The sequence below is a fragment of the Sceloporus undulatus genome, chromosome 3, assembly GCF_019175285.1.
Source record: "Sceloporus undulatus isolate JIND9_A2432 ecotype Alabama chromosome 3, SceUnd_v1.1, whole genome shotgun sequence".
NCBI classification, from domain to species: domain Eukaryota; kingdom Metazoa; phylum Chordata; class Lepidosauria; order Squamata; family Phrynosomatidae; genus Sceloporus; species Sceloporus undulatus.
In genome coordinates, this window is record NC_056524.1 from 211,856,126 (window position 1) to 211,878,720 (window position 22,595).

Genomic DNA, 22,595 nt, shown 5'->3' on the forward strand with positions numbered 1-22,595 from the left:
CAGTCCTCTCTAGGGAAAGGTTTCCGACCTTTCACAATTTAGTCGCCCTCATCTGGACAGCTCCAGTTCTCAATGTCCTTTTGAATTGTGGCACCCAGAATGGAACACATATTCTAGGTGGGGCCTGTGCCGAGCAGAATACAGTGGACTATTACTTCTCTTGATCTAGACAATATACTTCTATTGATGCAGCCTAAAATAGCATTGGCCTTTTTAGCTGCGCATGCACTGTTGACTCCTGTTCAACTTGTGGTCTACTTGGACTCCCAGATCTTTCACACGTAGTTTCATTCAGCCAGGTGTCACATCCTATATCTGTGCATTTTTTTTTTTGCCCTAAGTGCAGTACCTTACATTTCTCTGTGTTGAATTTCATTTTGTTAGCTTTGGCCCAGTTCAAGTCTATTGAGGTCATTTTCAATCTTGATCCTGTCCTCTGGGGTATTAGTTTCCCACTAAATTAGTGTCATCTGCAAATTTGTAAGCATGCTCCCATTCTGTCATCCAGGTCATTGATAAAGATGTTGAATAGCACTGCAGGACAGAGCCCTGTGGGACCCACTGGTCACTTCTCTCAGGATGAAAAGGAGCCATTGTTGAGCACCCCTTGGGTTCGGCCGGCTAACCAGTTCAGATCCATGTAACGGTTTGCCTTGTTAGCCACATTTTACAAGTTGTTTGCAAGAATGTCATGGGAAACCTTGTCAGGCCTTACTGAAATCAAGATATACTATATCCACAGCATTCCCTTATTTACCAAGCTGGTATTTTATTATCAAAAAAGGATTAGATTTGTTGGATGACTTTTTCTCTGAAACCCATTTTGACTTTTTTGATTATGGAATTGCCTTCTAAATTGTTAATTATCTGCTCTAGAACTTAAGTCTGAGTCAATTGACTTGAGTCTACAATCACTGAAAGTTGGTAGTACTGTATAAGCTTTCATAGGCTTGAGTGCTAGTTCCTCAGATTCATGTGCTCATGCTACCAACTTCTATATTTTCAGAGGTACTGCAAAATCCCTTTTGATAGAGTGGAGTGGATTATGTACACTCTAGTAAAGTAAAATGAAATTCAAAACCCACAAATCATGATACTTTTACTGGGGCAAACCTATGCACAATTGGTTGTGCCCAGTAAATGTATCTGTTGTGTGATTTTGGATGGTATTGTACTTTCCTACATGGCCAACAAAACTACCCCTGGATATGCTTTTCTCATCTTGTGTGCATTTGAGAATAAGTGCCATGGAAATTCTTGGTTTGACAGACATGAGAGAAGAAAGAATCAGATGACATGGTTTGGGATGGAAGATGGCAGGGCACAGGAACAGTAGTGGTTGTCACAGCTGTTTTTTGTGTTTTCTCCATACATAATAGAAATAGGCTGGTGGAGATGTTGCGGAGTGGGACTCTTTATTTTTTTCCTTGTAGCCTCATTCACTTTGTGTTTACTTAGGGCAAGCGAAAAATCCATTACTTGTTTGACACGGGAAGGAGTGAGAGCAGAAGAGTATGACATGAAGACCAACCAACTTCTTTGTAAGCCTTTCTTTGTTTGTTTTGAATTGAAATTTGGTATAGGAATTCCATTTGTTTATGCTCAGGTTGTTAATGTACAGAGTGCACATTGAGGAGTACCATCTTAGTTTTAATAGTGCTTGTTGGCTACATCAAAACGGAAGATCAAGTCCAATACCCTTAATATCTGCTGGGGTTTGGTTTCACACCCCACCCTGGACCCCAAAATCCATGGAATGCTCAAGTACCTTATATACGAATCATGTAGTAAAATGTGTGTCTCTTATGTTAAGGAAAAAGCAACATGGGTATACAGTAAATGAAATAAAACATGTATGTGAGAGTCAGGGTGACTCAGCAGAAGCCAATTGAGAACCACAAGGTGTAAATGGTTATACAATTAACAAGTCCTAAATGCACGGGCAAGAAATGTAAGTGGCATTGGACCACCTGACAATGTTAAGTGGTCAGGCTGAGAGATGAAATCATTTAATGTAGGATGAACCAAGAGAACCAATGAGAATGATGTACACGCCTACTGGGTGGAACAGACCACAGTGGGTGGTACCATGCATTGACTTAATAATGACTATACATCCCAATGTGTTTTGTGGGTTGTTGATGGATAGTGAGGAGTAGAGTATTGTTGGTGGTTAGTTTTTGGAGCTGTATATAGTAGAATAAGTAGAATCTTTTACAGTGGTACCTGGGTTACGAAATTTCATTCGTTCCTCGGCTAATTTCTCTACCGAAAAAACCTTTGTAGCACGATATTGCATAGGCGCAAATGGAACAAACATAAAAATAGCTCTATTGCTGCCCTCCTGGTGGCGAAATCGCCGCCGAGGTTTTTTCGTAAACAGAAAAAACCTTCGTAAGCCTAACCAATAAATCCCTATGGATTTTTTAGTTTATCCCGAAAAATTCGTAAGCTGTGGTACTTTGTATCCGGGGCGCGGTTTACCACTGTATTTATACTACTCGAGTTGATCTGGTGTATTGGGTGACGCAATCATAACCATGCTGGATCCAGAAGAAGGGTGAAGAACTTCTGTGGAAGCAAATGAGTTGTAGAAGGTTGGAGAGTTTGTTGGGGTCTTCAGCTGTTTCTGTTACCTCTTGCTAAGCTATAACAACTGCAAAACTGGTCGAGGGTGCTGCACGTGGTGAGTTCAAGCCAGAGGTGAAGAGCTACAACTCCCATCATCCCTGACATCTTATATAAACTGGCAAAATCAAGTTTTGCTTTTTAGATTTATTTTATTGGAACATTTTCAAACCATAGATGACTGTGGATATGGAGAGCTGACTATACTTTTAACTGCAGTGTGGCTCCAGACGAAGTTGCTTGAGACTAATTTTACTTAACATGGCAACATATTTCAACATATTCTGTCAAGGCACACAAGACCGAATATGGCAAAAGAGGCTGTCCATGAATGTGCTTGTGTGCAGTGAGTTAGGTAGGTAGGTAGAATTTCCCACTACAGTATATTTCTATTGAAAAACCTCATCTTTATTAAAATTCATTGGCCAGATTCTACTGAATCCTGGGCCAAACCCCATCCCCCCAGGTTGCATCCTCACTGCAGTCATTTGGGGTCTGTTCCCCTGTTGCTTGGAAAGTGGCTGACTAATGTCCTTACACCTTCGTGCAAGCACTCTCTGTTTCTTGTACAGGAGATTGCTCACACAAGGGAATGAGGAAGAGAACATCAGTGAGCTATTTTTTGAACGACAGTGGAGCAGATCTTCACTAATCACAGTGGCTGATGACTGGTAAGTGAGGGTTGGGGGACTTTCACGGTCCCTATGTATCCCCTAAACAAGGAGATACATTGGGATCATGAATACAAAACACTTTTAGAGCTGTAGTTCTTGGTTATGCATTTGTAACTATGCAATAGAATCCCTGCTATTATTTCATAAAATTAATTAGTAACACCATGAATGGATAATACACCAGTCAAACCGTGCATTTTCCGAGTTGTACAAAGCTGTTTTTAGATGACTCTTTCTCAGAATTGGTCTAGTTTAGGCAAAATTATTAGAGCTTTCTTTATATATTAATTTCACAAAGTGTATCCACATATTGAAAAGGGCAGTGATGCCAAATTTCTGCCTCTGCTCCTGCATTACATGGCTCCCTGGTCTCAACTGTGATATCCATTCTTTGAGCATAGATGTCAGTCAGATAAGCCTGTTTCTGTAGATTTAGGTATCGGTGGGTGTGGGGCACTGGAAATGGTTCTATATCAACATTTTCAAGAAAATTCACTTCACTGTCTAATGTTGTTTCTCACTCCTATGTCAAAATGTCCTAGCCCAGTGGTTCTCAAATGATGGGGTGGGACCCTGGCCAGGGGAGGAGGAGCAAGAGTTGTTCGGGGGGGGGGGGTGAGACTTGGAGGCCCTGACCTCTCCTTCTCCTCTTCCCAAACTTTTTTTTGTAAAATTTACATATGCATTGAGTACAACTGTTCTAATTTGAATGCTTATTTCCATATAAAATTATAAAAGATGAAAATACATGAAAGTGCAAATGAAAATATGCACACTAAATAAATAAATATTTTTATTCACATACTGCAGTGAGTCAAGGGGCACATCCACATGTGGATGTAAGGGGGGAGGAGGTCCCAAGTATCGCAGCATGTAATGATACTCCTTTTGACGATACTCCCTTGAAGTTATCAAGAAAATCTCCTTCCTACAAATTCCACCTCTTTGCTATGAATTTATTTAGGATGTTTTCCCCAAAGAACAATTTAAGGAGTGTTGCTCCTTCCCTTTCCTTTCTCTGCAGTGAGGAAATGGAGAGAGAAGAATACCCTGGGTGCTTCTGGCAACTGGCAGATTGAAGTGGGAGAGCCAAATGTGTTTGTGCCAGGTCCACTGGATCGTGAGTTCATAAAAGAGAGCAGTAGCAATGTAAGTAAAGTTGCAGCACTCACAGATAAAATTAGAATGGGGCTCATTTTTGGAGTGTCATGTTGTGAATCTGTCTGCTTATGTTCAGACACTTGATTTCCAGCCTAACGTCATGTAACTCAGCCAAAAGTTGGGATGCAATGTTTCTGAAGATGTTCCTGGGGTGAGAAACGTCACATAGAGCTCTGTTAGATTAATTTTAAGACTCTGAAGAATAGGGGGGATGACCTGAGTGCTAATATGAATATATGACACTATCTTACACTAAATAGAAATGATTGTTCCATCTATCCTAATATTACCTTTTTAGTTACGTTTAAATTTTATATCTTTCCCTTCAAATGATCACGTGCCATGCAGAGGGACTCTCAACATACAATATAAAATCATACATTCAATTAAAGTATAATAGTACAAAGGCAACAAATACAGAGGCAGATTTTTTAAAAGAAAAATTCTTGGAACAAAACAAATACAGTAAGAAAACACAGTAAGAAAAATCTGCCAGGATAAAACGTCCTCACAAGTTCTGAAAAGACATCCAGTGTGGAGCCACCCTATATTACATGGAATTAGGTGTTTCATGGTAATTGGACTGGAGGCACCAGCTCACTGTGGGTTGAGTCTCCCAACACTGCTGTTCAGTAATTTAATTGCTTGAAAGGCTTGCACTCTACCACTCAGTGCAGGCCCTTCCTTAAAGCCAACAGGTCTTGTATGACAGGTTGGCCTAGCACAATTCTGCTTGTACTTTAGTCTGATGGTAACTAGGAATCAACTTTCTGATTGACATCTTTTGTGGAAAGAACTGTTTTCAGCTTTGTTTCTTCTCTGTGATACCTCTTTTATTACATCTCTTTTCTTCTCCTTCCCACTTACTTTCTCCCCATTCTGCATCAGAATGCCATTTGGGTAACCTGGATGAAATTCTGGATGCTTTCAAATGATAGGAATGAAAAGCACCAATACTGGCAGCTCTCCCTCCTACAGAATTCATGATCAGCATGGGGAAATATAAACACAGTGTATTTAGGAGCTAAAGCCAAAGAAACTTGTACATTCCATCATTAGATGCTAAATGCAGGTTCCATGGCCTAAACAAATCAGTCATACCCCTTTCCTTTTCTAATAATAATAATAATGATGATGATGATAATAATATATTTATCTTTTACCCACTTCTCCCCATGGATCGAGACAGGGAACAACAAAAAATCAGCAGTTAACATCGGGTAAACCACATTAATTAAAAAATATAACAGTTTAAAAGGACAATAAGACATACACATTTTTAAAACAGTCTGCATTTAAAATTCGGCATCCTTAATTCACAATGTTTGCTCTTGTTTACCATACTGTTTGATGAAGAGTTCTGCAGAACTCAAAAGACTGTATGCTATTTTTTTGATCCCATTGCAGTCTTAATTGGAATTTTGGAACTCAGTCTCAGTACTGTAACTGAAGTCTGTGTAATAAGACCAAGCACCTAAACAGGGAGGAATCCTCACTTATGCTATTGCAAAAAAGCTTGTATACATTAACAGTTTATTCCACCAGAAAAGAATGAGTGACTCAATATGTACATTTTCTCTAGCCTGTCTTTATGAGAAAAGACACCAAGAGCAGTTTCCAGTGGCGGATCCGGAACCTACCATATCCTAAAGATGTATACACTGTTTCAGTGGAGAAGGATCAGCGCTGCTGTGTGGTCCGGACAACAAATAAGAAGTCAGTAAGCATGGTTCACTGGGGGTGGGATGAAGTTGGTGCAGTATGGAGGCTTAAATAAATTCCAGAACTTAGAAACAACTGCATGTGTTCTCATTACTGCAAAATTCTACAATTTGTGCCTTTCCTAATTAACAGTATTTCGTTACAAACTGAAACAATTTTATTTCCAACTTCCAAATGTTGCTGATGGAAATGGGAGAAATATGCTGGCTCCTAAATTGTTTTTGTGTAATCCCTGGTGATTGCCTAGAGGTGGTACTGTTGGCAAAGAGCTATTCTTTTCTGTTTCGCTATTTATGTTAAGGCTTGCTAAAGTTCTTCTGAGGGCAAAGAGCGCTATTAATCAGTGACAGCAGAGAGCCAGGGATGTAGTCAGGACTTGTCAAACACTTCACAAAGAAGGCCAGACTACATTAACCCTGTGGGCCCTTCCACTTAGCATCTTTGCTTCTGACTATCATTGGCAGGTGCAGGATCGGGTTCCTGCTGCTCTGTGGCCTCTTCTTCATAAGTATGGAGATGTTTAAGTACTTGTTGATTTCAGCAGCCCTTGAATATCCTCACTTTTTACAGAATCTCATAGTGAGTCTCGTAACACTAGAATTCAGGGTCAGTCACCCAATGAAATTGATTAGTAGTAGATTTCAGAACACACAAAAGAAAGTACTTCTTCACACAACACATAAATAACTTGTGGAATTTGCTGCCACAAAATGAGCTGACGGGCACTGGCTTAGGTAGCTTTCAAAGGGGATTAGACACATTCATGGACGATAGATCTATCAGTAGTTAGTAGACATGATAGGCAAATGGAATCACTGTGTTCAAAAGCAGTTTCTAAATACTAGACAAAGAATGAGAGCTCTTTTCTGCTTGTAAGGTGTTGGCTGATGTTGGAAACAGGATGCTGATCTTGCTTTGGAAAGATCCAATAGAGTTCCTTCTTACGACACTATCTAATCTTGTTCAGATTTAGGCATACTGATGCTTATTTTAACTATTGAGCTTAGGATACTATAATTCTTCACAGAACTTGAAAATTTGCCATGTATTTGGAACGTGGCCCTGAAAAGCTCAGGAAAGAATAAGGGAGAAGAACTAAATATCAGTAATCTAGTAGTTCTCAAATGGTGGGGTGGGGCTCCAGGTGGGGCACAAGAGTTGCTCAAAGGGAGCATGAGACTTGTACGCTCTAATCCCTCCTCCTCTTCCCAAGCTTTTTAATGTGTAAAATTTACATATGCATTGAGTTAAATATAGAATTTACTTAAATAAAATTGTTTTAATGTGAATGATGTTACTTCCTTATAAAATATTAAAAATGAATATTCATGAAAGTGCAAATGAAAATAAACAAAATAAACAAAATGTTTTTATTCCTGTACTAGGTTGTAGGGGAGATGATGTGATGTCTGCATGTAAATGTAAAAAAAAAAAAAGGGGGGGGTGCAAGGGCAAAAGGGAAAATAGTCCCCTGAAAAAGGTCTTTTTCCAGATAGTGTGGGCAAACTTCTCAGAGATACTTCATTTTATAGCTGCAAAAGAAATGAAGGAAAGCTAAGGTCTTGTAGAAACACAGATTTGCAGTACTTTGTCCTTTACTGTCATTAGCTCCAGCGTATGCCAATTTCAGCTGTTCATTTTAAAATTTATAGGTCTTGTAAAGAAGATATTACTGATTTCTTTTGTAAAAGAAATTAAAAGTTGAGCTGCTGCAAAAACAAAGAATCCTATACCAGCTGATAACTGTTGCTTTAGATGGTCTGTTGTTCTGAGCCTACAGGACTACTTTTAATATTCTTAAGATAGGATGTGTGATCTGAAAAGCCATTATAAGCTAAAACAATAGTAGTCTGGCACATGATGTTCCAATTTCTGTGCAGTTTAATGTTTTCAGCAGTGCCACAAAAAATAGAAAGATGAGGCAAGAAACACAGTGGGAGTACCCAAAATGAACAATCTCTACATGGATAATTGTCCCCAGTTTAGAGATGTAACATTTCTGGAAATTTTGCAGCCATGGGGGGGGCATGTGGACCAAGATCCCTATACCACATTTGTAGCTAAAAATCCCCAAAAAAATTGAACCCCCCCCCCCCCCCAACACTTAGGTTAAATTCCAGGGAGCCATTCTGAGTAACAGAAGTGTACAGAATAGTCAAGTGGGATGCTTCAGGATGATGCAGCCAGCCTGCTCCCGAGCTCATGTGTGATGATCAGCTCATGGGTGGGCCAAAGCTAACCATGTCATCTTGAAACACACCACTCAACCATGTTGTAGATCTTCATAGCTTGCAGTAACTCCCTGGTATTTAAGTTGGGTTAAACATCAATCAAAGCCATCAGTCAAACTGTATAATACAAAGATGGATAGAATCATGTCAAGGCCTCAGGGAGAAACCAATCAACATTATCAGAATCCAAGTACAGTATATATGCCAACCACAAAGGCAGAAGGAGAAGAAACTGAGAAATTCTACAGTGGAGTCCAGGAACAAATTGAAAACGCACCAACATAGCATTTCTTGTTATTCATATATGACTGGAATACAAAAGTAGCAAGCAGAGCAAAATCAAAAATTGTAAGAAAATTTGGACCAGGCTCAACAAATGAACCAGGAGCGCAACTGATAAAGAGTTTTGTGAGGCCAATAATCTGTCCTTCATACAACCAGAGAGGACACCGTAGATATGGACATGACCAGATGGTCAATACAAAAATCAAATAGACTACATAACTGGAAACAGAAGATGGAGAAGCTCTATTCAAGCAGCAAAAACAAGACCAGTGCAGATTGCTCCACAGACTCTGAACTACTAATATCAAAAATTGAATAAAACTAAAGAACATAAAATCAATCAACATGCCGAAGTATGATCTGAACAACATCCCAGCAAAATTTAAAGATAACGTGAAAAATAGACTTGCACTATCAAGCATAATGGACCAGGAACAAGAACTATGGAGAGAAACCAGGGACTTAGTCAAGGAGGAATGTAGAAAGACACTAACTGTGGCTAAAAAGAAAGAGAAGAAACAATGAATGACAGATGAAATGCTTCAAGCTGTAATGGAAAGAAAAGAAGTAAACGAAAAGGGAGACAGTAACAGAACCAGAACTATGAATGTAACTGTTCAACAACTAGTGCATACGGATGAAGAAAATTATTAAGCAATGCAGAGAAATAGAAGACAACAACAAAAAAGGAAGAAGAAACCTCTTCCACAAGATCTGTGAATTCAAAGGGAAATTTAAATCAAATGTGAGGATGCTATAAGATCAGAAGATAAACATAACACATAATACCAAGATGAAATGAAAAGACCGTGGAAGCAATACACATAAGAGCTATATAATAATAATAATAACAATAATGATAATAATAGTAATAAATTTTATTTATATACCATCTTTCCAAGGATCAAGACGGTTTACAACATTGCTAAAGCAAATCCATAAAATACAATGCAATAATACAATAATAAAGTCAATACACATATAAAATATAACTCTAATGCAATACTATACAGTACAAATAATTCCCTCCTCCCTGCCTTTGCGACCAGATGACTGTGGTGTCTCCCTGTCTATAATGTCCCTTCTCTTCGGTGTTCTTTCCCAGTGCTGGCGCAGGTGTTCCATCTCTCCCCGGTGCGGCGGAGGACTTCAAGCGCTGGCATTGGGAGGCCTCGGGTGCTGGCGCTGGTCTTCTGGGCTGTTTGTTTGGGGATTCAGCCAGCAAGCTGGCTTGGAAGGGAACTGCTCTCACCTGGCCCCTCCCCTTCCTCAGTCACCTCAGATGTTTTTGGTGCTGGCGCTGGCCTTCTCGGCCGTTTGGGGATTCAGCCAGCAAGCTGGCTATGAAAGGAGCCGCTCTCATCTAAAAGAGATGAAAGGAGGAGTGGAACATGGAAAGAAGAATCGTTTGAAACTGACCCCCAAATTTTGGAAAGTGAAGTGAAAGCTGCACTTTCAAAACAATTGAGAAGAATAAAATCTCCGGAATAGATGACATATCAATAGAACTGCAACTATCTACAGAGACAGAATTGAATTTAGTTCTAACTAAAATATATTGGGTCCTTGAGTTTGATTCCAGGACACGCACGCCCCCTGTGGATGCTAACATTTGTGGATGCCCAAGTCCCATTAAATACAATAACATAGTAAAATAACAAAACCAAGGTTTACTTTTTGGAATTTCTATTTTTTGGAATACTTTCAATCTGTGGATGCTTGAATCTGTGGATTAAAAAATTGTGGATATAGAGGGCCAACTGTATGCCAACAAATCTGGAAAACAAAATAATGGCCCACAGATTGGACAAGATTGGTATACATTCTCATCACCCAAAAAGGAGACATAAAAGATTGCAGTAACTCTAGAATGAGTGCACTAATTTCCCATGCAAACAAGGCTTTGCTCAGAAATCTGCAGCAATGACTCTTAACACATAAAGAGTGAGAAATTCCAGAGATGAAAGCTGGGTTCAGAAAAAGAAGAACCACCAAGAATCACATTGCAAACATATGCTGGATAATGGAGCACACCAGGAAATTCCAGAAGGAAATCAGCATGTGTTTTATAGATTAAAGCAAAGCTTTTGACTGTATTGATCATGAAAAACTATGGAATTATCTTAAAGAAATGGGGATACTGTTACATTTAATTGTCCTGATGCATAATCTGTACTTTAGGCAGGATAGGAGGCTACTATTAGAACAGAATACTGTATAGAGAAACAGAATGGTTTACAATCAGAAAGGGAGTCTGACAAGGCTGGATTATATCACCCTATTTGTTCAACTTGTAGGCAGAAAATGTCATACACAGAACAGAGTTATGCTTGAAACAAGGAAAATACTGGCTGCAGCACCTTAGTCAGAAATACTAACAGAGAAGGGATCTTATGAGGGATGTGAGTTTCTTAAAAGTGAGATATTGAAGGCACAATTTCAAATAGTCCTAATGAGGAGGAAAAATGGGAGCTGTCTAAAGAAACCAGGATGGATGTCTAAAGAGCTTTCAGCTGAGCTAATGGGCATGCACAAGAAATGAAAAAGAGGGAAACAACCAAAGAACAATTCAAATAGCAAGCTCATGTAGGGAGAAAGTCAGAAAAGCTACAGCATAGAAGCTCAAGCTTGCTAGAGAGGTTGAAAACGACAAAAAGGGCTTTTTTTCTTTGTGTCCTTAGAAAAATGAAAAACAAGGAAATGGCAGGGCAGCTTTGTGGAGAAGATGAAGAAATGCTAACAGGGAACAGTGAAAAGGCAGAACTACTCAACACCTTTTTGACTTGGTCTTCTCTGAAAAGGAGAACAAGTGCTCAACCTGGGGGAAATGGAACAGATGATGCAGTAGAGGAAATGCAGCACAGAATAGGTGAAGAGGTAGTACAGGAATACCTGGCAACTCATAGCAAATTTAAGTCCCCAGGGCCAGATGAACTACATCCAAGGGTATTAAAAGAACTGGCAGAAGTAATCTCAGAGCTACTGCCAACAATCTTTGGGAATTCCTGGACAACAGGAAATGCCCCAGTAGACTGGAGGAGGGCAAATGTTGTCCCCATCTTCAAAAAAAAGGGGAAAAAAAAGAAAAAGAAAAAGAGGACCCAAATAATTACTGCCCCATCAGTCTGACATTAAGAATGAATCTAGAGCAGATCATTAAACAGATAGTCTGTAAAGCACTTGGAAAGAAACACCATGATTACTAAAATTCACCATGTGTTTCTCAAAACGTCATGCCAAATTAATCTTATCTTGTTTTTTAATAAAGTCACAAACTTGGTAGATGAAGGCAATGCTGTGGATGTAGTGTATCGTGATTTCAGTATGGCCTTTGACAAGATCCCCCATAATATCCTTGCAAAGAAGTTAGTAAAATGTGGGCTAGACAGTGCAACTGTTAGGTGGATTTATAATTAGTTGACTGACTGAACCCAAAGGTTACTACTCATCAATGGCTTTTCCTCATCCTGGAAATAAGTGAGTAATAAGTTGCCACATACTTCTGTCCTGGGACCAGTGCTGTTCAGCCTCTTTATCAATGACTTGGATGATGGAATAGAGGGTGTGCTTATCAAATTTTCAAATGACACTAAATTGCCCAGAGGATAGGATCAAAATTCAAAATGACCTTAACAGATTAGAAAGCTGGGCCAAAACTAACAAAATGAACTTCAACAGGGAAATATGTAGGACACTATAGGCTCGGTACAGACGAGCCTTGTGGCACATCTTGATGACGTACTAGGGTTGCCTCGGGGCGTCGCTTACAGACGCCCGCAACCCTAGCACGTTGTACGTACATCAAAATGGTAGTGCCCTGTACAGACAGGCACCACCATTTTGACACGACAGAACCTAGCCTCCGCACATCACGGCCATTGGCGCACTGCGGCATCATTATGGCGCTGCAAAAAGAACCCGCTTTTTGTGGCTTCTTTTTGCTCCCCGAGGAAGCTGCACGGTTTGTCCGCTGCGGCTTCCTCACGGAGCAAACCAGGGCGCTGGCAGACCGCCCTTTTTGGGCGCTCTGTACTGGGCCAATGGCAATAAAAATGAAATGCACAGATATAGGATGGGTGACATCTGACTTGAAGGCAGTACATGCGAAAAGGATCTAAGAGTCTTAGTGGAACACAAGCTGAACATGAGTCAGTAATGTGATGCAGCAGATAAAAAAGGCAATGCAGTTTTAGGCTGCATCAACAGGAGTATAATGTCTAGATCAAAGGAAGTGATAGTACCACTGTATACTGCTTTGGTCAGAGCTCACCTGGAATACTGTTTAAAAAGGATGTGGACAAGCTGGGCACCACAGTTCAAAAAGGATGTAGACAAGCTGGAGTGTGTCCAGAGTAGAGTGACCAAAATGATGAAAGGTCTGGAAACCATGCCCTGTGATGAGCAGCTTAAGGAACTGGGTATGTTTAGCCTGCAGAAGAGAAGGTTAAGAGTTGCCATGATAGCCATGTATAATATTTGAATGGCTGTCACGTCGAGGATGGGGCAAGCTTGTTTTCTGCTGCTCCAGAGAATAGGTCAAGAGCAATGGATTCAAGGTGCAGGAAAAGAGATTCCACCTCAACAATAAGAACTTCCTGACAATAAGAGCTATTTGAAGGTGGAACACTCTGACTTGGAGAGTGGTGGTTTCTCCTTCCCTGGAAGGGTTTTTTTCAATTGAATTTTTATTAACAAAACATTCAGACCATATCTACAATAAAAAAATACACAAACAAGCGAAAAACAAATCACACCTCTACACATCATCATTACCTATCTAAAAACCTTAGACATCCACATTAATTCAATCACTCTAGACATAACATTTTGCTTCCTTCCTGTTTTCAGTAGGGTCTCAAATAAATGTCTTAAGTATATCTTTTGCTTATTTCACTCTAATTTTCTACGTAGCTCTATCTTATATGTGCATTGGATCTGTCCAGACTGATACTTTACCTGGTTTTTCCCCCCCTCCTGGATTACTGTTGAGCATATAACAAAATCTTCACAATTATCAAATATCTAAATCAGATCTTATAGATTCTTACATATACCTATACATGATTAGATTAGTTGCTTAACCTAATTTGATAGGTGCTACTAGGGCTGGGTTCTCTATAACATATAGATTTTAGGTTGATTCCAGGTAGTTATACAACCTGCCCCAATCCTTGTTTAATTTTTTCTATTGGTGCATCTCTTAAGAATAGTGTTAGCTTGTTGCATTCCATCCAATCCTAGAGCTTCATTTTCTATTCCTGGATGGCCGGGATCACCGTCTCCTTCCATCTTCTTGCATATAAAATCCTGGCTGATGAAATCATATAGTACAGGATTTTCCCAAATTCATTAGCAAACTTCATATCTGTCATTCCTAGGAGGACTTTTAGCTCCTTCTTCAATTTAATCTGTAAAATCTACGCAATGGCTTCAAGGATAGTTGATCAATATTTATTGGCTTTTTCACAATGCCACCACATATGCAGCATTGTCCTTTTTTCTTTTTGACATTTCCAGCATCTGTCTTTCCTTGGAGGTTTTTAAATAGCTGGATGGTCATTTTTGGGAGTGCTGATTGTCTTCCTACATGGCAAGGTGTTGTACTGGATGGCCCTTGTGGTCTCAAGATTCTGTGATTCCATGACAAGGAGGAGTGAAGACTGGAGGAAAGAATAACAACAATCTAAGATATGTAGAAGACAGCAAGCAATAGCAAGTACATTTCTATACCTCCACTTAAGCACTCCCTAAGTAGTTTACAATGTGTAAGTTAATTGCCCCCAACAAGCTGGGTACTCATTTTACTGACCTCGGAAAGATGCCAGGCTGAGTCGATCCTGAGCCCCTGGCTGGTATCAAACTCACAACCTTGCGGCTGTGAGTGAATGGCTGCAGTGCCAACATTTAACCACTGCACCACCAGGACTCAATAAGAAAACAATCAAGATTTGGAATAATTGCTAAATAAAGTCAAAGAAGGAAGTGCAAAGGCAGGCTTACTATCAAATATTAAGAAGACAAAAATAATGACCATGGAGGAATTACGTAAATTGTCTAGATGACAAGGAAATTGAAATTGTTAAAGACTTTGCATACATTGGATCAATTATTGATCAGAACAGAGACTACAGTCAATAAATTAATGACTAGGAATGACCTATAAAGTCTTATACAGTTTAGGTCCGGACTATCTAAACGACTGTATCTTCCCATACAAACCTGCAAGAATTCTAAGAACTTCAGAAGAAAATTTCTCTCACTCCCACCATCATCACAGGCTTGTCTTGTGACAACATTAGAGAGTCTTCTGAGTGGCTGCTCCTACCTTCTGGAATGCCCTTCCATGAGAAGCTAGGCTGGCTCCCTCTCTGCTTGCTTTTTACTGGCAGGCAAAGATGTTTTTGTTGAAACAGGCTTTTGATATATAATCATTGTCAGGGAGGCTTTTATATGTGGTGTGTTTTATTTATGTTTTTAAATGTTTGTATGTTTAATGTAATTTTATATTGCTTTAGTGAGATTATTTTAATTGATTGAAATTTTTTTATTGTAGTTTTTTTTAAAATTTAATTGTGAAGCACCTTGTGTCCCTTTCCAGGAGAAAAACAGAAAACAAGCAAGCAAATAAACAAAGGCAGATATAAAAGAACTGGACAAGGTCCTTAATTGCAAAGAAATAAAAGTGAACACTAAAAAGGATTGTCCAAACCATAGAATTTCCCATTACCATGTAGGGATAGATGCAAGAACTGAATAGTGAAGAAAGTTGACAGAAGCAAAACCAGCTCATTTGAGATGTGGTCCTGGAAAAGTGTGTTGAAAATACCATGGATGGCCAAAAGAACAAACAAATGGGTCCTTGAACAGATCAAGCCAGAACTCTCCCTGGAAGCCAGGATGACTAAATTGAGGCTGTTGTACTTTAGCCACATCGAAAGAATGCAGGACACAGTACAAAAGACAATGTTAGGAAAGGTGGAGAACAGCTGAACATAGAATGAGAGGAAGACTACATACCAGATGGATAGACTCAATCAGAGATCATGGCCCTGAGATGCTGCAAGTGTGTATGTGGCCATTAGTACAGTTGTTCTGTCCAAACTAGAGTTAGGCTAGAAATTAACCACTCCATTCCAGTTCTTGTAGCCATTAGTGTTTCCTTGCCTGCACTAAGGGAATTTAGTTAACACTTTGGGCCGAAGAAGGGGTACTCTAATGGCTTTAACAGCTGCATGGCAAGCAGCAACTCAACAGATAAAAATTTCCGTCTTGGAGATGTGATGAGGTATAGATCTGAACCTACTGATTGTCTGAGGGTGTAACTGTTAAAGGTACATGAGCTCTGCCAGAACAGAGCTGACTGAAGAAACCTTTAAAAGAAAATATTGCTGGCCATTCCAACTCATTCATTGTTGTCCCCTCTAGTCACAGCAAAAGGCTGTTCAAGGTGGATTTGCTCCAGCCCTCTTGCTGTAAAACAAATCCATTAAAGCAAACTTTCCAAACAAACAGGCAAAGCCTCCATGGCCACAGCAGATTCAATTATTGTAGGGCGAGGTAGCAGTTAACATTACACTGGAAGGGGGCAAAGCAGCAGATCTGTTTTCCTTTGATCTTTCACAGATTTTAGCTAGAGACTAGACCAGGTATTTTCCCACTGCTCCAACCCTGGGGAAGGGTGGGGGACAAAGTTGGTGTTCCCAGTGAGGGCTCCCTAGGCTCTTTGAAACACATGGCTTTAGGGGGGACCTGCTTTTTTATTGTCTCAATCAGTAAGAAGTTAACACTTCCTTAACATGTCTTTGTGTTCATCTAATCTTTGCTGTTTAACCTTTGACACCCCCATTATTATCCATGTCTGCCACCTTTCCCAAATACACGGCAGAAAGCTCCAAGCCCTGCGGTAACATTCCTCCCTAGCAAGCAAGGCAGTCAGGGCTGGATGGCCTTTGTATACATTTTCGTTAAGGTTTAGAAAATAAAGGGTTCATGTTTTGTGTAATAGTAGTTCAAGCAGTCAACCTCTGCAAGCAAAACCAGCTTAATGGAGAAGTATTGCTCATGGATCTGGCTAGGAAATAAATTCTCCTGTTCACTTTGTAGTACCAGAAACATGTCAGTGATAGAGGGAATTTCGCAAGGGAAGAGTTCAAAATAAACAACAGCAACACTAGAACAAGAAAATAAGAATAATGTTCATTATTAAGTTGTGCTTAGAAGAAGATAAAACGGTTCAAACAAATGGCTGGTGTGTGTGTGTGAGAGAGAGAGAGAGAGGGAGAGGGAGAGAGAGATCATCCAGATTCAAGGTGATGTAAAATAAGGAGTTTGAGGTGCCTTACTACCCTTTTGCCTTGTAAGCAAGAGACTGAAACATTTACTATCTTACAACCATGTAGTTATCAGCTGATTAAGAAACTGAATGTCAAATGACAGTATAACTTTAGTTGATCGATCAAGACAAAATAAAGAAATCATCTGAAGAAGCCCCCCTTATGTCACACAGCAGGAAATAGTTTTACAGGTTTTACATGCAGTTGTATACAAAGAAAATCTATTGCCCAATTAGCTAGGGGTATCCTTTCATTCAGGAAAGTGTGCCACATGTGCACCCTTGACCCTTTTTCTCTGCCCCCTCCAAGTTCCCATTTTTGCTGATGTAATTTGCAGTCAAGTTGGCTTCAACCTATGATAACCCTATGACTACCCCAAAATTTTAAAGAAAATTTTAGGCAAAAATTTCCCTGAATTAGCCCCAAACACAGAAACATTCAACACCCCCACTGAATCCACAAAACCTGGCCAAACCAACCACATCACCAAGAAGTACAGATCAGAAGTAGTTTCTATCACTTCTGGTTTTCATTTTCAGCCAAAAAATGTGAAAATTGATCCCTTCAGCAGTTGCATACGTCTGTTTTAATTATATCAAAATACTATTCCAGTCAATTAAATATTTTTGGTAAGTGCTGAGCATCTAAGCCACAGATAGAATGATAAATGAATATCTTTCTATTCATGTTTCTCTGAATTAAAATTATGACATGTATGTTCAATTGAGCCCTTGTAAACTAAGCACTCCTCTTGGTATGGGAAGTTGCAACAAACATGGTCTTACTCTGACATTCTCTATCATGCTTGCCTTTAGATATTACAAAACGTTCTCCATTCCTGACCTAGACAGGTTCCAGCTGCCCTTGGATAACACTGCTCTGAGTTTCACTCATGCCAACAACACTTTGATCATCACGGTAGGTACCCATAAAGTTAACCTGTCAGTATTAACACATCACATCTCCCAGCTTTATTTATTTATTTATTTTGGCAGTGCTGCCTTTGTGAAAAGCCATATTGTTTGCCTGTCCCTGTGGTTCTTTGAGTTGCAATCTGTCTGCTCATGCAGTTGGGATATGTGTCTGTGCTGACTAGGGCTGACCAGATGTGGGACAACAGTGCTGCCTTACCATTCCTTTAATGTGCTCTCCTTGCTTACTTCTGTCTGCCACAGTAATGGAACAATGTTAACAGGAGACTTCCATGTAAGAAAGTGGTAGGATGGATGAATTCAGAAATGACTACAGTGGTACCTCGGGATACGAATTACCCAGGTTACGAATTTTTCGGGATACGAATAAATCCCATAGGGATTTATTGTTTCGGGTTACGAAGGTTTTTTCGGGTTACGAAAAAACCCTGGCGCTGTTTTAAATGGAGCCGCGGCAGAGCCGCGGCTTTTTTTCCATTAGCGCCTATGGCAATTCGGGTTACGAAGGTTTTTCGGGTTACGAAATTAGCCGCGGAACGAATTAATTTCGTAACCCGAGGTACCACTGTACTGAGAGAACTGCTTGAGAAGGGTGGAAATCACAACAGCAAGAGAAAAGAGGATAGTATCTAGTGATGTGTGTTTCTTACAAAAATCAGAACTAGAAAGGTTACTGGAAGTTTCTAGCACTCTTAAATTATTTTATCAGATTGAATATATTTGGATTAAATTTTACATTCAAACCATTAAAAGCTTTACATGGAAATTATTTTATTGGAATATTTATAAAAATGTAAAGTCAATAGTATATACTTCCCCTATATTTAACAAAAAATGAGTATCACCTCAAGGAACACTATTTTTTATCAACACTTTAATTTTCTTTTGCTGAGGTATAATTGTAGAGACTCTGTACACCAGATGGTAAACAAAAGCATAGGAAGTAGTAATGGTTTATGAAATAGGTAAATGTCATCCATTTCGTGCGGCTATGCAAGAAAACAGGTAATCCATGATAGAGTATTTCATAACATACCAACAGTTTGAGTGACTTGAAAAAAGATGTTGACTTGTCTGTACAAAATGGGAGATCCAGTGGTCAGTGATTTCCAAGAAGGAACTGACATGGGAAAGTAGCCTTATGCTGTTGGGATCAGTAAGGATGGGAAGGCCAAAAGCCTTTCCAGCCTACTATGTTTTGAATGAGGCTCTCTGGAGGCATAGAATCCTCCATATACATAGGATAGGCTACAAAGAACAACTAGGAAAACATACATACAGAAAACCATGTCCTGCCTAAGGATAAGGTCTAGCAGGAAAATATATCACTTACTATTGATATTTCTATTTCAGTGTTTCAATAACAGGGCTTCATTGACCGCACACATTTCCTTGCCATTCACTTTTTTGAAATTTTAATATGTCCTGAAGCTATGGGATTTTGTGTAGAAATCCAGACCCCAAGATGGATGGGGAGAGAATACAACAAACCTAATAGCCAGTAACGTTAAATCTGCAGTTTACAATGCACTATAATACAGTAAATGGTTAAAAGTTAAGGCACACTGCAAGACTAGAGAAATAATAGCAAACGTTAAACTGGATGTACTTGAGATATAGCGAAATACTCAGCGTATCATTAAACTAATAGTAAGAATTGTGAAGCCACCCAGATATTGTTATAATTTGCAGCTCCCAACAGCCCTATCCAGCATAACGTGGTGAATATTGTTGGAAGTTGCAGTTCAAAATCTGGAGATCAAAATACCTACCACTGTATTTGTAGGAATTGTATTGTTGTATGTCTTCAAGTCAACTTTGACTTACAGCAAACCTATAAATACAGTTTTCTTAGCAAGATTTATTCAGATGAGGTTTTGCCATTGTTTTTGTGTAAAGTTTAGAGAGTGACTTGACTCAAGATCATTCAGTGTGTTTCCATGGGTGAGTGAGGATTTGAACCTCAGTCACCCAGAGTCCTAATCCAACACTCAAACCTTAGCTTTAGATGGTTAAAAAGATAATGTGCATGACAGAACTTCATGGCAGTCCTTGTGCTTTTTACATTGATTGCTCCCTGCTTTTGCATATAAGGCACTATGTGACATTCCTGTTTGCCTTGGAAGTAGATTTCAATAACATTTTTTTCTCCCACAGTATCAGAAGCCAATGGAGATTGTGGCCGCAGAGGAGGAGCTGCAAAAGGAGCTAAAGAAGATCAAAGCAGCAAATGATGGTGATGGAGAGTGCAAGACACAATAAACAATTGCAGATTTTTTTTCTGTATATATTTTGCTACATTTAATATTTATTAAATATATTGGATGGAGATTAACTTGTTTGGAAATTAATTTGGCAAACTTAATTAATATAATAATAATAAAAGTAGGAACACCACAAAATGCTTTAGAGTCTGTCAGCAGCCTGTTTACCCTCAGCCCATGTAAAAAGGGATAGTTTCTCAGTGGTAAGCCTTTGGAAATTTGCTTTCTACACTTCTTGGTGATTAAAAGCTGTCATATTACCACAAGCACTTTTATGTGTGAATTATTTTAAAGCAACTGATTGCAATTAACAGCCATCCAGGATGTGAGGGCACCTTATGAAAAGAAAATGAGCCCAAACTACTTTTTAACCTCAGAGCAGAGTTGACATTGAGGCAATATCTAAGTAAATACTTGACACGTATCTTAGGCATGTCTGGCATTACCTTTAAATTTCCTAAAGAGACTTAAATACTTATGTTTTCCTTGGTTTGCCCCCAAACCATACATCTATTCTCTGTTTGAAAGAAAACATGACAGATTTTATTCTCCTCACTTGTTCCCTAGAAAAGTATATTCTGAAGCATCATTGTTTTTACTTCTCATAGTATACTATCATTTACACCACATTTCGTGGTGATCTCTTTTTTAAAAAAGATTTAAAATTTTCTTCCCTTCCATATATGGAAAATATAAGCATATATAATCTGTCTGTTTGCCTTATCTGTTACAAATATTTCTTGCTTCAGAGAAATTCCTCTGTACTTGCTGCAAAAAAAGAAAAAAGGAACAAACGTAACATAAGTAGGTGTACATACCTACCCTTTATGTTGGCAGGCACTGCAGTATCTAAACGATTCAGATGCATTTTGTGCCTTACTACTGAATTCTATAAGCACAGTAATATCTTACCTTATGTAGAGCTTGATGCTATTCAATGGCAAATAGAATAAACAAGTAGAAGCTACAAAAATATTAAAGTGTGGCATGGTCCATATTCTGAATTTTAACCAGGACAATTTGCTCTATTCTCTGGGTATTTAGGATTGGGAATCATATTGTTTACTGGGGGAGCTCACTCATTAGTTTGATCCTTGATAACTTATTTTAGTTAAGGTTAATGTTATTCCCAGTCTGTGCCACATATCACAGTTATACTTTTTCAGCATATAAAAAGGGAGTTAGATTGTTACACAGTTGCTTGAACCTCACACATCTTGATTTGTGGGTAGGCAAATCTTGAATGCTGGCATCCATTCAAATATGCTATCACTAGTTGGTTAATGATGCTGAAATCCAAGAGACTCAAATGACAGACTTCATGCACTCCACTTTCACCATTTATTCAGTTCATTGACCTGATAGTACCAGTCCTCAGAAACATTCCATACACTGTCAGTATCTGTTAAATTTGGTACAACTTATAAAAAGCCAACTAAGGCTTCGGTCTTAAAACACACTGGCCATTTATGAGGCAGTGATGAGACAGTAAAGCAAAAGTAAAGGATATTCCTTACTTCACTATCCAGGGTACTTCCTCCAAAACTAACACAAGCACATGAATACAGTGGGAGTTTCAGCACTCGGTCCCAAATGTAATCAATGTGGATATGAAAAAGAATTCATGTATCTTCAATTTTACTGAATGATGTTCTCACCAAAATTAAACACATGTTAGAACCCCAGTATGTACAAAATAGAAGAGCTGGTAGGAGATATTAATTTTAATGAAACCAGAAGGCCAGTGTACTCCTCTACACAGGGTTCTCCTTAGCACTTAGTGATTTTCAGTCTGCTGGTTGTCTCAAAGACATTATTTCTTTGTACTCCCTGAGCTGGGTATCAGATCTGCAAGTCCAGGGCAATCTCGGTCAGGAGTTAGTGAAATCAAGACCATACAATGCAGATGCCAGGGTGGCATAGAGATGACTGGTGCTGAAGCGTAGACAATAAACAGGACTACTAACAGGAGATGACAAGGAGAAGCTCTGCAAAATAAAATAAAATAAAGAATTGCTGGTTAAATAATTTAACCCATCCAGCAGTCAGAATCAATTACAATGGCAGATATGTAGCATACAATATTTTATTCATTTCTGTAAATCTGAATTAAAACCATAATGATGGGACAACAGCATTACCAGTTTTTTGTCTCAGTAAGACTAGTTCAAGATAGTACTAACTAACAATAGTACTCACTGCTATTTCTGGGGAGAAAATTGAGCTCAACTCTGTTACAAAGCTTGAGAGATGCAATGCCTTTCACTCTTATTTTGACTACGAGCTCCAGTCTGCCCCATCATTGCCAATAGCAAGAGATGGGATGCCAATAGCAAGAGATGGGATGGGACTGTGGTCCAAAACA

General features: G+C 39.1%; 2 protein-coding genes across 4 annotated transcripts in view; one reads left to right on the top strand and one right to left on the bottom strand.

The window, feature by feature from the left end:
* DPCD (deleted in primary ciliary dyskinesia homolog (mouse)) overlaps window positions 1-20,496 on the top strand; it is a 24,500-nt gene extending 4,004 nt beyond the window's left edge. Inside the window, 6 exon segments of the mRNA XM_042459538.1 lie at window positions 1,465-1,500; window positions 1,502-1,541; window positions 4,327-4,451; window positions 6,046-6,179; window positions 17,850-17,952; window positions 20,124-20,496. Coding sequence (XP_042315472.1) covers window positions 1,465-1,500; window positions 1,502-1,541; window positions 4,327-4,451; window positions 6,046-6,179; window positions 17,850-17,952; window positions 20,124-20,228 — 543 coding nt within the window. The 3' untranslated portion in view covers window positions 20,229-20,496.
* A 1,061-nt stretch (window positions 20,497-21,557) lies between these two features.
* FBXW4 (F-box and WD repeat domain containing 4) overlaps window positions 21,558-22,595 on the bottom strand; it is a 96,768-nt gene continuing 95,730 nt past the window's right edge. For all 3 annotated transcript variants that reach the window (XM_042459537.1, XM_042459536.1, XM_042459535.1), the window contains one exon: window positions 21,558-22,218. In XM_042459537.1, coding sequence (XP_042315471.1) covers window positions 22,044-22,218 — 175 coding nt within the window. In that variant the 3' untranslated portion in view covers window positions 21,558-22,043. The remainder of the gene's footprint in view (window positions 22,219-22,595) is intronic.